This window comes from Thunnus thynnus, chromosome 19 (assembly GCF_963924715.1).
Source record: "Thunnus thynnus chromosome 19, fThuThy2.1, whole genome shotgun sequence".
Lineage (NCBI taxonomy): Eukaryota > Metazoa > Chordata > Actinopteri > Scombriformes > Scombridae > Thunnus > Thunnus thynnus.
This window is the reverse complement of record NC_089535.1, coordinates 11,308,728-11,323,562: the sequence shown is the minus strand read 5'-3', so window position 1 is coordinate 11,323,562 and position 14,835 is coordinate 11,308,728. Positions and strand designations below refer to the sequence as shown.

General features: G+C 38.2%; 1 protein-coding gene across 3 annotated transcripts in view; it reads right to left on the bottom strand.

The window, feature by feature from the left end:
* The window catches only part of LOC137171275 (lysosome membrane protein 2-like), a 31,003-nt gene extending 18,486 nt beyond the window's left edge, over positions 1-12,517 (bottom strand). For 2 of the 3 annotated variants that reach the window (XM_067575188.1, XM_067575190.1), the window contains exon 1: positions 12,004-12,517. In XM_067575188.1, coding sequence (XP_067431289.1) covers positions 12,004-12,126 — 123 coding nt within the window. In that variant the 5' untranslated portion in view covers positions 12,127-12,517. Of the gene's footprint in view, positions 1-5,729; positions 6,095-12,003 lie in introns of those variants that run through there. The other variant, XM_067575189.1, reaches the window with a different exon arrangement.
* Positions 12,518-14,835: the final 2,318 nt, after the last annotated feature.

Below are 14,835 nucleotides of genomic sequence, written 5' to 3'. Positions count from 1 at the left end.
TTGTTTTGTGGTGGAGCGGCTTTCCTATTGAGTCCATAAAAGTACCTTCATTGACTACGAGGGTACTTCAACAGGGCTGTTAGCCTTAACAGTAGACTGCCCCACTTGTTTTTAGTATGTGTGGGTACAATCTCATATTAATACCAATCTTGTGGTAAGGGGTGATGAAAATATCTTAACTTTGAGTAAACTGTATTTTTTTTTTTATCTTAAGGGACAAGCCTATAGTGCAAGTGCTTTGTCTATTTATTCTGTTTTGTTGACTTGCAAGATACTATAGCTGATAAAAACGAGATTGTTTGCAGCCATGAAAGTATTTAATGACATTAATTCATTCATTGAATTAGACATGTGAACGCAATTGTGATCAAAATCGACCACAAACACCATCTCTATGCAACCTTATCTGTAGCAGATGATTAACTCCCTGTTGTTACAGGGTATTTGGAGGGTTTTCTCTACTTCCTGCAACCATTTTCTTTAGAAAACTATGTCATTTACAGCATTTTTGTAGAATTCCAACACAGGGACCGATTCTGAGCACTAGAAAGCCAAGTGAACTCTAAATGCCATCTAAGCCTTTCTGTAACATCTTGAAAAAAAAGCCATCTGATACACGTAGTGTAACATAGAAGCAGGTTTATTATGAAAATAAGGATGGAGGTGTGTCATATGACAACACTGAATGTGGGCCAACAGCACTTTCTTGCCTACGCTGTTATCAAGGCAAAGTGAACCATGTGGGAAAGTTTTGAACTTTGAACACTGAACTACACAGTCTGTAGTCCTGGAAATCCACAAAATCTTGCTTTGATGATGAAAGTTATGGAGGGCATTACTGTAAATGAACGGTGACTAAAATTAACTGATGGCTCTGAAACATGTTTACTTATGCCGACCAAAGGCTTCCACTGATGCAACCAAACTGGACTACTCCAGATGTTTGTATTTAATGCTTAATAATATGTTTGTTTGTATTTGTGGTCCATTGACTTCTCTGTATCTGGGATTGAGGATCAAACAACTGAAAACTGAATTGATGTTTACATATATTTAAATACCCATTTCCCAACAGCTTTATATGTCACAGATAGCCTTTCATGCAGCAGTTTTACCATCATTCTTCCCACAGACCCAACTATGTGATGATGCAACATATCTGACGAGAAACCATCACTTCACTGTTTTGACCTCAGGATCTGAAAACAATCTACACAGACACTCCCCAACATTCATCTTCGGCCCACTTTCACGCAGCTGTTTAACTGTTCTTTCTACCGCAAACCCAACTACGTGATGCAGCGACACATCTGACAAGAAAGCTTCGCCTCACTGTCTTCACACTCTTTTCTCATTGACGTCAGGATCTTGAAACGCAACAAATCTACACAATTACTTCGCAACTTTCATCGTTAGCCGATGCTGCTTCTCGGACTTGATCTCAATAAACTACAACTTAAAGGAGCGAATGAAGAAAACATCTTCACAACTTTGACAACACATAAGTTGCTTTGAGAAAAAAGAAATGCTGCAAATAAATTATAAGAAAATTAAGAAACACATTCACGATTCACCAATGACACGGCAAGTCTTACACAACATAGAGGACGTTTGCAGGGAAAACAAAAAATAGAGGAACAGGCTGGCAGTTTTGCCACCAAATGGTAAAACTAAAATAAATATTGTCAAATCTTTTCAATGGCAAAGTTGACTGCACCGCTTCTGCAAATCACTCGTCTGGGTCTATTCATTGGTTTTTATTCCCCCCCCGGGAACTTTTGTGTGGTGACTCTATCCAGTTTACTTCTGTACAGTCTTTTTCTGTATATGCAGCGTATGTGTTGTCAGATTGGTGAATGTGCTTCTCAGTTTTCTTTTTTTGGCCCATTTACATGTACTTTCTTGAAGCTGCAGTGCACTGAGCTCTCTTAGCCAGCACACATTTATTTGTCTGTTTGTTTTTTTAGATTAATCGATTAAATATTTGTTACAAAATGGTGAAAAATAACAATTTCCTGAAGTCAAGGGGTGATTTATTAAAACTACTTGTTTTGTCCGACCAACAGCCTAAAACCCAATGATTTTTCGTTTACTATCATGTATAAAAAAGCAGTAAATCTTCACAATTAGGGAGCTGTTAACAATAAATGACATTTTTGAAAGAAAATACAAAACGATTCATTGATAATAAAATAAAATAGTTGCCGATTGATTTTCTGTCAATCGAATAATCTGTTAGTTGTTAACTAACAATGTACGATACATGTACGAAATCACTTATCATCAAATATTGTATTTTATGTAAGCTTTGAATCTGCTCCATTCAAATATCTACAGCAAAAGTATAATTTATTACAGCCAGTTGATTGACAGAAAATTCATCTGCAACAATTCTTATTATCAATTAATCATATAAGTCACTTTTTATGCAAAATCCCAAAAGTTCTCTTGCTCCATGCGGCTCCTAAAATGTGGACACTTTCTTTTTTTTTTTTAGTTTTGACTTTAAAATCGCTATGTGCTGACATTTTATAGACCAAGCGATAAGTCCATAAAATAATCTATATTTCATAATATAAATTATTGTATATATTTTATTATTTTATATAAATCTTAATAATAAGATTTATTAGTAATAAAAATAATTGTTAGTTAAGTTGCTAAAATTAACTGATGGCTCTGAAACATGTTTACTTATGCCGACCAAAGGCTTCCACTGATGCAACCAAACTGGACTACTCCAGATGTTTGTATTTAATGCTTAATAATATGTTTGTTTGTATTTGTGGTCCATTGACCTCTCTGTATCTGGGATTGAGGATCAAACAACTGAAAACTGAATTGATGTTAACATATATTTAAATACCCATTTCCCAACAGCTTTAAATGTCACAGATAGCCTTTCATGCAGCTGTTTTACCATCATTCTTCCCACAGACCCAACTATATGATGATGCAACATATCTGACGAGAAACCATCACTTGACTGTTTTGACCTCAGGGTCTGAAAACAATCTACACAGACACTCCCCAACATTCATCTTCGGCTCACTTCCACGCAGCTGTTTAACTGTTTCTACCTGTAACTCTTTCTACCGCAAACCCAACTACGTGATGCAGCGACACATCTGACATGAAAGCTTCGCCTCACTGTCTTCACACTCATTTCTCATTGACGTCAGGATCTTGAAACACAACAAAACAACACAAATCTACACAATTACTTCGCAACTTTCATCGTCAGCCGATGCTGCTTCTCGGACTTGATCTCAATAAACTACAACTTAAAGGAGCGAATGAAGAAAACATCTTCACAACTTTGACAACACATAAGTTGCTTTGAGAAAAAAGAAATGCTGCAAATAAATTATAAGAAAATTAAAACACACATTCATGATTCACCAATGACACGGCAAGTCTTACACAACATAGAGGACGTTTGCAGGGAAAACAAAAAATAGAGGAACAGGCTGGCAGTTTTGCCACCAAATGGTAAAACTAAAATAAATATTGTCAAATCTTTTCAATGGCAAAGTTGACTGCACCGCTTCTGCAAATCACTCGTCTGGGTCTATTCATTGGTTTTTATTCCCCCCCCCGGGAACTTTTGTGTGGTGACTCTATACAGTTTACTTCTGCACGATTTGGAGCATTTCTGTATTTGCAGTCTTTTTCTGTATATGCAGCGTATGTGTTGTCAGATTGGTGAATGTGCTTCTCAGTTTTCTCTTGTTTTGGCCCATTTACATGTACTTTCTTGAAGCTGCAGTGCACTGAGCTCTCTTAGCCAGCACACATTTATTTATCTGTTTGTTTTTTTAGATTAATCGATTAAATATTTGTTACAAAATGGTGAAAAATAACAATTTCCTGAAGTCAAGGGGTGATGTCTTCTAATTAATCTATTAAAACTACTTGTTTTGTCCGACCAACAGCCTAAAACCCAATGATTTTTAGTTTACTATCACGTATAAAAAAAAGTAGTAAATCTTCACAATTAGGAAGCTGTTAACAATAAATGACATTTTTGAAAGAAAATACAAAACGGTTCATTGATAATAAAATAAAATAGTTGCCGATTAATTTTCTGTCAATCAAATAATCCGTTAGTTGTTAACTAACAATATATGTACGAAATCACTTATCATCAAATATTGTATTTTATGTAAGCTTTGAATCTGCTCCATTCAAATATCTACAGCAAAAGTATAATTTATTACAGCCAGTTGATTGACAGAAAATTCATCTGCAACAATTCTTATTATCAATTAATCATATAAGTCACTTTTTATGCAAAATCCCAAAAGTTCTCTTGCTCCATGCAGCTCCTAAAATGTGGACACTTTCTTTTTTTTTTTTAGTTTTGACTTTAAAATCGCTATTTGCTGACATTTTATAGACCAAGCGACAAGTCCATATTTTATTATTTTATATAAATCTTAATAATACGATTTATTAATAATAAAAATAATTGTTAGTTAACTTGCGGCCATATAACTTATTGTCTTTATTTATCAAGGTAAAGTGAGAAAGCAGTAACAGTCACCTTCAACGACTGACTAATGAATTTTCAATAGATACATTCTTCACTGCTTTAAATTCATAAACAGCATCTGATTCTTTAAATCTCACATTTACTTTTCAGGCTATTATTTAGACCCTAAACCTTTTAGCTCATGCTGTCCTCCTCATGTCTGATTACTGTATAAATAAATGGAAGTTCGAGAACTCTCCAAGTGAGGCTTAATAAAACAATGTGTGACCAGCTTGAGGGAATTCAAATAACATCTTAGCTAATTGCTGTGTGTACAAAACTCCACACTGAGTTCATAAGTTCAAGCATTTTCTTGTTATGGGCTGATTTGTGATTGACTACGCTTTTTCATGTGTGGTGTTAAAAATACCACCCAGCACCATGAACAAGCGATACAGACCCAGCCCTTACTTATTCTTAGCCGTGGAATTTGTCTTTTGACACATCTGCTGACATTAGCATTAAAGGCAGAATCACACATAAACAGGCCATTAGGAATTCCCTTTAAATCTACAATCTGCTGTGTCAAAAAATTTTTTGACACAGTGCATGCTAAAGAATCAGGAACTGAACATAAATTGAATCTGATCTGAGGAAGAGAAAGTGCTGATTGCATAGTGCAGGCTACTGAAACAATAATAACCCATCCTCCTCTATTACAAAGAGTCTGAGCTGCTTAAAAGAGCCACTCCTTCTGGGAAAAAACACATGACCCATTACTGTCTATTTCAACAAAAGAGAAATCATGAGAAAAGTCACTTCATTTCTGCAAGTGCAACCATGTGATGACATCTGTTGATACATGTTAATAAAAAATGACACCAAATTCTGCTGACTTCAAAGGTTGGTGTTATTATTGTTCATCCTTTCTAGGTCATCTGAAATTTTAAACCACAAACTGACCTCACTATTTCTCAATGGTCTGCAGACTTAACATGAAAGTGATTACAGCTCAACAAAGTAATGAACTCTCAATCTAATCGTCTACAGCTTGCAAACAGTGGAGGGTTTGTATCTGAGTGAACATATAATACAATCCCATCACTGTAACAATGATTCTTGTCATTCTCAGACCCAACTTGTACACAGCTGTTCATTCAAAGGGAAACAAATGCATTAAATTAGTCATTAATTCCCCACATACACACTTGCTATATGAAGTTCTGAGGATGAAAGTGTTTTTAGTTTTGTTTACCTTTTTGAGGCGGTTGTGCACTAACATGATGACAACTTGACCCAAAACTAAGCGAATCCAAACTATCAGTAGGGCGGCGCACGTGATCCCGACCACATATACCGCGCAGCATCTTCCTGTCATGTCTGCAGGTGCCACTAACACAGAGACTCGTGGAGGGAGATGGGTGGAGACGTTAATTGAATCTTTAAAAAGATCTTCTAGCTGCACACAGGCTGTGTACTGAGAGCTACTTCCCTCTTCCTCTTTTCCCCCGCTGCTTTCTCTTCGTGTTGTTGCAAAGTAGAACAAATTTCTTCATGCTTGCAGACGAGCAACTTAGCTAACGGCGATGGGATATTTAGTTCGTCCTCATTAGTTTCTAACGCTAGACTAGTTCATAATTTTCTAACCCCGACGCGGTCACGCCATCCGCCTTTTAAAGTCAGTTGCACTGCTACTAAAATAATTACGGCAGTCTAGTCAAAGTCGAACGAGCGCAACTCAGCTACCGTAATTACTGCAGTAGCAGCGCAACTAAACGAATTTAAAATTGTTTTTCTTCCTGGATTTTAGTGTTTCTACTTTATTAAGTGGGCTACGTAGTTAAAGGATTTCTCTATTAGTCTGTTTTAATTGTGTTTATTGTTGATATACGATCGGGAGTCTGCACGCTGTATTTTATTTTGAAAATTGAGCGGATGGTCTATGTTGTTTCTGTATCTGACTTCCTGCCCAGCTCGATCTGCTCTGTGCAGCTTGACACGGGTTCTGTCAAAAATAGAGTGGGCACTATGTTTTAGCTGCTTCTGGGACGCTTCTGAAATATGCTGCTGCTGGTGGGATCACAAGCATTGATTAGAGTGACTGCGATAAATCTGGCGGCCACATGGAGCCAGAAGGCTACACAGGCGCGCCCAATGGGATCAAGCCTACACGGCCCTTACGGCTTGATCCCAACGTGCGTGTCTGCATCATGTTTCAGCCATTGATGTATAAAGAGAACTGGATACAGTGTTGGAGGCGGGGCCCTGTTCATTCCTATGAAAGTTGCTCAGTGGTGCATGAAGCCAAAAAGGTTCGACTTCTTCCGCATCGTTTCCACATCTGTGGGGCCCATTGAGCATGTGCACTAGTGACTTTCGTTGGCTGAGCCAGCTACTTCAGGTTTAGCCCTCCGGCTAACTTGAATGGGGTTAGAATAATTCAATTGTGCAGCTCTTCTAGACTTTCAAAATGTGATCTGACTGAACGGATCAAATTCTGATAATGAGACGAGTCAGTTTGCAGGGGTTGTGAAGCTCAAAAAAAATTTGTCTGCTGATTTACAGACGTCTCTTTCACAATAACAGTGTATGGGGAAAAAGTCTTTTTGGGCACAATAGCATCACATGAACCTGTAATTACACAGTTTGGCCACTATGTCAAATTTGCTTCACAGCTCAGCACTGTTCCTGGGGGCTTGGTTCAAGCTCCTACATGGCCGTCGGAGCTGATCGCAGTACTCTAGTCAATGCTTGTGATCCCACGAGAGACGCTGCAGCGCATTTCAGAAGCGTCCCAGAAGTGGCTCTCCACTCTGCTCTGCTAAACATAGGCGCCCGGTCTATTTTTGACGGAAGCTGAGTCAAAACTGCGTCAAGCTGCACAGAGCAGATCAAGCTGGGCATGAATTCAGACACAGAAACAGCATAGAGCATCTGGTCAATTTCCAAAGTAAAACATCCTGTGCAGTCTCCCAATCATATATCAACAATAGCAAGTCAACAAAATCGGGCAGTTCAGATGCGCTGCTTCTACAGTAATTAAGGTAGACTAAAGGCACTCCTTTGGCTTTGACTAGGCTGCTGTAATTACTGTAGTAGCAGTGTAACTGAATTTAAAAGGCGGATGGCTTGACCACAGTCAAAATGCTGCGCATCTGAAACACTCCCAGTGGGGTAGAACCAAGCAGCAACCTCCGGAGCTGAAAAGTGAAGCTAATACGGAAGTGCCAAAAACCTGCATTCTAACTAATGGCCATCAAGGGGCGACTCCACTGGCTGCAAAAAGAAGTCCGATGGTATGAAAGTCCGTGAGAAAATGACCCTACTTCTCACTTGATTTATTACCTTAGTAAACACTTTCCTAAGGAGTTTATGGTCTCAATTGCTAGTTTTAAGTCTTCTGCAATACATCATGATGTTGATTTTATAAGTTATGGTCCCATTTTATTTTAATTTGACGTTAAAGCAGGGTATGCTTTAGGGCATAGCTATGTTGTGATTGACAAGTCACTACCACGGCAACACCGTTGGTTACATAATGTAACCATGGCGTAACCCCAGATCTATGACTATAGGCATAGCTGCCTCTATTTCACAGTGTGTTTTCAGTTCATGAAAGTTAATTGTAACATTTTGGTCTCCTAAAAAAGTTTTGTTCAGCGTTTGGTTGTGATAAAAGACCCTCTAAGGAGTCGGATGTTTTTTCGTTGAGTACATTTTGTTTTGACGGTTTTAGGCCTGTTTTTCGCTAGCGGGAAATTAGCACTAGCGTTACCATTATCACTGTTAACCATAGATTGTAAATACTAACCAAGCTAGCAGCTAGCGCTCTGGTCAGCTCCACCATCTCATCCAAATATGGTCACTTCTGGCTCCAAAAATCAAACAGGACGACAGTCAAATCCAAGATGGCGATGGTCAAATCGCTAAGCTTCAAAATGGCAGTTCGCAACCCAATGGGTGATGTCACGGTGACTACGTCCATATTTTTTATCATCTGCACCGTGCCCGGTGGGATCCCGGCCAATGTCTGTTTATTTTTAGTTAATGATAAGCAGTTAACTTTGACATCTATGAGAACTGCTGAGGTGAGATAAGTTAAATCTACGACAAAAATGTGCCATTAAGTATTTGTAGCAGGCTGTGAAGTCCCTCACACCCTGCACGCGAGTTCACCTCGCGTGCAGGGTGTGAGGGACTTCACAGTAAACACTTTCCTAAGGAGTTTATGGTCTCAATTGCTAGTTTTAAGTCTTCTGCAATACATCATGATGTTGATTTTATAAGTTATGGTCCCATTTTATTTTAATTTGACGTTAAAGCAGGGTATGCTTTAGGGCATAGCTATGTTGTGATTGACAAGTCACTACCACGGCAACACCGTTGGTTACATAATGTAACCATGGCGTAACCCCAGATCTATGACTATAGGCATAGCTGCCTCTATTTCACAGTGTGTTTTCAGTTCATGAAAGTTAATTGTAACATTTTGGTCTCCTAAAAAAGTTTTGTTCAGCGTTTGGTTGTGATAAAAGACCCTCTAAGGAGTCGGATGTTTTTTCTTTGAGTACATTTTGTTTTGACGGTTTTAGGCCTGTTTTTCGCTAGCGGGAAATTAGCACTAGCGTTACCATTATCACTGTTAACCATAGATTGTAAATGCTAACCAAGCTAGCAGCTAGTGCTCTGGTCAGCTCCACCATCTCATCCAAATATGGTCACTTCTGGCTCCAAAAATCAAACAGGACGACAGTCAAATCCAAGATGGCGATGGTCAAATCGCTAAGCTTCAAAATGGCAGTTCGCAACCCAATGGGTGATGTCACGGTGACTACGTCCATATTTTTTATCATCTGCACCGTGCCCGGTGGGATCCCGGCCAATGTCTGTTTATTTTTAGTTAATGATAAGCAGTTAACTTTGACATCTATGAGAACTGCTGAGGTGAGATAAGTTAAATCTACGACAAAAATGTGCCATTAAGTATTTGTAGCAGGCTGTGAAGTCCCTCACACCCTGCACGCGAGTTCACCTCGCGTGCAGGGTGTGAGGGACTTCACAGTAAACACTTTCCTAAGGAGTTTATGGTCTCAATTGCTAGTTTTAAGTCTTCTGCAATACATCATGATGTTGATTTTATAAGTTATGGTCCCATTTTATTTTAATTTGACGTTAAAGCAGGGTATGCTTTAGGGCATAGCTATGTTGTGATTGACAAGTCACTACCACGGCAACACCGTTGGTTACATAATGTAACCATGGCGTAACCCCAGATCTATGACTATAGGCATAGCTGCCTCTATTTCACAGTGTGTTTTCAGTTCATGAAAGTTAATTGTAACATTTTGGTCTCCTAAAAAAGTTTTGTTCAGCGTTTGGTTGTGATAAAAGACCCTCTAAGGAGTCGGATGTTTTTTCTTTGAGTACATTTTGTTTTGACGGTTTTAGGCCTGTTTTTCGCTAGCGGGAAATTAGCACTAGCGTTACCATTATCACTGTTAACCATAGATTGTAAATGCTAACCAAGCTAGCAGCTAGCGCTCTGGTCAGCTCCACCATCTCATCCAAATATGGTCACTTCTGGCTCCAAAAATCAAACAGGACGACAGTCAAATCCAAGATGGCGATGGTCAAATCGCTAAGCTTCAAAATGGCAGTTCGCAACCCAATGGGTGATGTCACGGTGACTACGTCCATATTTTTTATCATCTGCACCGTGCCCGGTGGGATCCCGGCCAATGTCTGTTTATTTTTAGTTAATGATAAGCAGTTAACTTTGACATCTATGAGAACTGCTGAGGTGAGATAAGTTAAATCTACGACAAAAATGTGCCATTAAGTATTTGTAGCAGGCTGTGAAGTCCCTCACACCCTGCACGCGAGGTGAACTCGCGTGCAGGGTGTGAGGGAGTTCACGCGAGGTGAACTCGTGTGCTTGCGTGTGCGCGAGTATGTGTGAGTGCACTGTAAACATGTGTCGTACCTAGATGGTAACCCTAGATATGAGAAACTCTTGCGAGATTTGTTTCATTTAAGAAGCTGGTAACAATGAATGTTTCACATTTTTGAAAGAAAAAACTATTTAAACGATTAATCGATAATCAAAATAGTTGCTAATTAATTTTCTGTCTATTGACTAATCCATTAGTTGTTTCAGCTTATGATACATGTACGAAGTCCAAGTGATTAGTCCAGAAAATAATCTGCAGATTTATCAATAATAAAAATAATTGTTAGTTAACTTGCAGCCATATAATTTATTGTCTTTCTTTATCAAGGTAAAGTGAGAAAGCAGTAACAGTCACCTTCAACAAATGACTAATGAATTTTCAATAGATAGATTCTTTACTGCATTAAGGTCATTAACAGCAATAAGTTGTTTAAATCTCACATTCACTTTTCAGGCTATTATTTAGAGTTTAGCTCATGCTGTCCTCCTCATGTCTAATTACTGTATAAATACATGGACGTTTGGAAAGTCTCCAACTGAGGCTTAATAAAACTGTGTGACCAGCTTGAAGGAATTCAAATAACATCTTAGCTAATTGTGCACAAAACTCCACACTGAGTTCATAAATTCAAGTGTTTTCTTGTTATGGGCTGATTTGTGATTGACTACGCTTTTTCATGTGAGGTGTTAAAAATATCAACCAATACCATGAATAAGCAATACAGACCCAGCCCTTGCTTATTCTTAGCCGTGGAATTTGTCTTTGAATCTCCTGACATAAGCATTAAATTGCAGATTCACACATTTAACCACAGGGCATGCTAAAGAAACAGGAACAGCATAAATTAAATCTGATTTGAGTAGGCTATCTAGGTATGGGTATAGTACAGGCTACTGAAACCATAATAACCCATCCTCCTCTATTACAAAGAGTCTGAGCTGCTTAAAAGAGCCACTTTTTCTAGGAAAAAACAGACCCACTACTATCGATTTCAACAAATGACAAGTCATGAAAAAAGTCACTTCATTTCTGCAAGAGCAACCATTAGTGACATCTTTTACATGGAATTTAAATAAACAACAGCAGATAAGCGACCAGAGTTTCAAGTCATTGAAAAAGTCAATTTCAGTACTATAAGAGCTGAGCAACCATGTAATGACATCTGTTGATACATGTTAATAAAAAAAAGACACCAAATTCTGCTGAATGCATAGGTTGTTATTATTCTTCATCCTTTCTAGGTCATCTGAAATTTTTAAACCACAAACTGATCTCACTATTTCTCAATGGTCTGCGGACTAAACATGAAAGTGATTACAGCTCAACAAAGTAAAAAACTCTCAATCTAATCGTCTACAGTTTGCAAACAGTGGAGGGTTTGTATCTGAGTGAACATATAATACAATCCCATCACTATACCAATGATTTCTGTCATTCTCAGACCCAACTTGTACACAGCTGTTCATTCAAAGGGAAACAAATGCATGAAAATTAGTCATTCATTCTCCACATACACACTTGCTTTATAAAGTTCTGAGGATGAAAGTGTTTTTGCTGTTTTTGTTTTGTTTTGTTTACCTTTTTGAGGCGGTTGTGCATTAACGTGGTAAAAACTTGACCCAAAACTAAGCCAATCCCAACTATCAGCAGGGCGGCACAGGTGACCCCGACCGCATATATCGCGCAGGATCTTCTTGTCATGACTGCAGGTGCAGGAGACTCGCGGAGGAAGATGGATGGAGACGTTAATTTCAGCCTAAAAAAATAATGAAAAAAACACAACTCCTAGCGGGATTTTCTAGCCGTTCACCGGCTGTATAATGAGAGCTGCTCCCCCCGTCTTCTCCTTCCCCGCTGCTCTCTCTTTGTGTCGTTCAAAAGTGGAAGAACTTTCTTCAGGGTTGTAGACGAGCAACTCAACTAACGGCGAAGGGATGTTTAGTTCGTCCTCACTAGTTACTAAAGTTGCTAAGTTACAAAAGAGCTGCCGGGACGTCTGTTTACTTCTAGTTAATGATAAGCAGTTAACTTTGACAGTTACGAGGACGTCGAAAGCGGTATACGTTAAATCTACAATACTAACGTGCAACGAAGTATTTGTAGCGGGCTGTGAAGCCCCTCCCACCGCACGCGGGGACATCTCTGATTGGTTGTAGCAGTTTGTGCGATCCGTGTGTGAGTGTTCATGTGCGCGAGTACGTGTGTGCGCGCGCTGTTAACACATGTCTTGTCTAAACCAGACGGTAACCCTTTGCGAAGCTCTCGCGAGATTTGTTTCAAGTGATCATATTATCCAAACCATGAACTTTCCCTAACATTAAGCAAGTCTTTTGTATGCCTAAACCTAACCTCAGCGTCCTCACATCATATAACATCAGTATTATATGCGATAAAGAAACAATGGGTACAAATCTCGCGAGAGTATCGCAAATCTAGGGTTACCATCTATAAACTCCTTCGCCTGCAGCTTCAAGGACAGCAAGTTGCCCTGAATTTGAATTGATTGTTAATTTACCTCTTTTATTTTTGTTTTGTTTGTTTGTTTTCTCTTACTAAACCCAGGTTTTTGATACCGTGGTTGACTTGTCTTATTATCTGTTAAATGTATTGTTCAACAAAGCATTCAAATAAAAAATGAATAAATAAAAAGGACAACAAGTTGAGTCATTTTGTGTGCCCTCAAAACGTCCGTATGCTTTTTTAAAAAACTTTTTTTTTAACAAGATATCCTCTCGGAAAAGATTAGTTTACTTGTATAGACTGAAGTTTATACTGTAACAGGTGTTACAGACTGCAGGACATAAACAGAAAGCACAAGATGCATGATACATCCAGAGCAATCTGCTGTCATACATGTTGCTGTTTAACGTGATTTTGTCAGTGATATATATTAAATAATTCTGCCAACGCCTTTAAATGTACCATCTAAAGTGATTGACGCTACCAATATAATGATATATATCAACGTAGCAGTATTATTTAAATACTGAATGTATTGATTTATACCATCAACCAACATAACACATAGTGATTAATTTAGTGATATTTATCGATTGATTCATAAACAAACATATAGCTCATTGATTCAAAAAACACTGCTTATTGCTTGAAGCCTCTTCACTTCTCACAGACACAAACACATGCACTGTTCTTCTACTCGCAATGTCTGAGTCATCATTTCTCTTTGCAGACAGACTATTTAACTGTGATTAGATGTATTTCATATGAAAAGCTGACAATCGATAGCCTATTTGATCACACTATTTTTGGTTGTATTTACAACTTTTAAAGACTCTAGCCTATATATAAAGAGCTTTACATTAATATAGCATGTATGGAAAAGTTAGCTTTTTTATGTGAAATTGACTTGATGAGCTAACACTGTTGATGTAAGAGATGCCTGACTAGATAACATATTTAGATGGACACAAACTGATAAAATGAGCTATTTCAACAGCACAACTTGTACAGAGCAAAACATTCAGTCTATGTGATGTTTTGGATAATAACTTGTCAGTCATTGTTGTGTAGAAGCTTCAAATAATGACCAGGACGGATGTCGTTCAAACTGAACATTTTACTACCCCATGTGCTGCAGAAAAGACAGTAAAACTGCAGACTTTGCACACAAACATCATCAGTAAAGCTACGACAAAGCACAGGATGGGTTACTTCCTTGAAACTGCAAAATGGATGCATTTCTGTATGTAACTTGAAACATGTATGTATTTTCAGTATCTTGTTCATAGTAATATTAATAGAACAAATACCATTACCAGGTTTCCCATAAATTCTCACATTTTCTGTAAATACTGTAACTGTAAATATTGTAATGTGCACTGAGTGTGAAGAGTCAGACAGAGTCAGAGTCAATCAGTCCCTACAGGTGTTTGTTTTGTGATTTTTCTGGCCAAAATTGCTTGATTTTGCAGAGGCTGTTCTCAAAAATCGTGATACAATGTGCAATGTTTAATGCTCTTTTGCTGTAAAATGTGTAAAATGGGAAAAATTGCAACCAAAGGAAAATAATATGATTTTTAAAGAACTTCTACCAATGAAGAGTCATATGTAATCAATTCCTTCAATAAAAAGCATACTGCATAACAGAAACAACTATATTTCCGTTTATAAGCCTTTATAGGCCTTTATTGTAAATAATATCAGTCAATAATGGCATTAAAATAAATCCGGGGAAGAAGCCAAGTTAGTAACATGCATTAATGGTACATGAATGCGTACAGATGGAGAAGAGGAGAAGAGAGGAGCTCAGTGCATCAAGGGAAGTCCCCCAGCAGTCTAGGCCTATGGCAGCATAACTAAGGGCTGGTCTCTAGCACCAAATTATAACAAAAGTTATCTCAGGGCACTTTTCACATGGAGGAGGTCAAAACCATACTCTTTAATTTACAG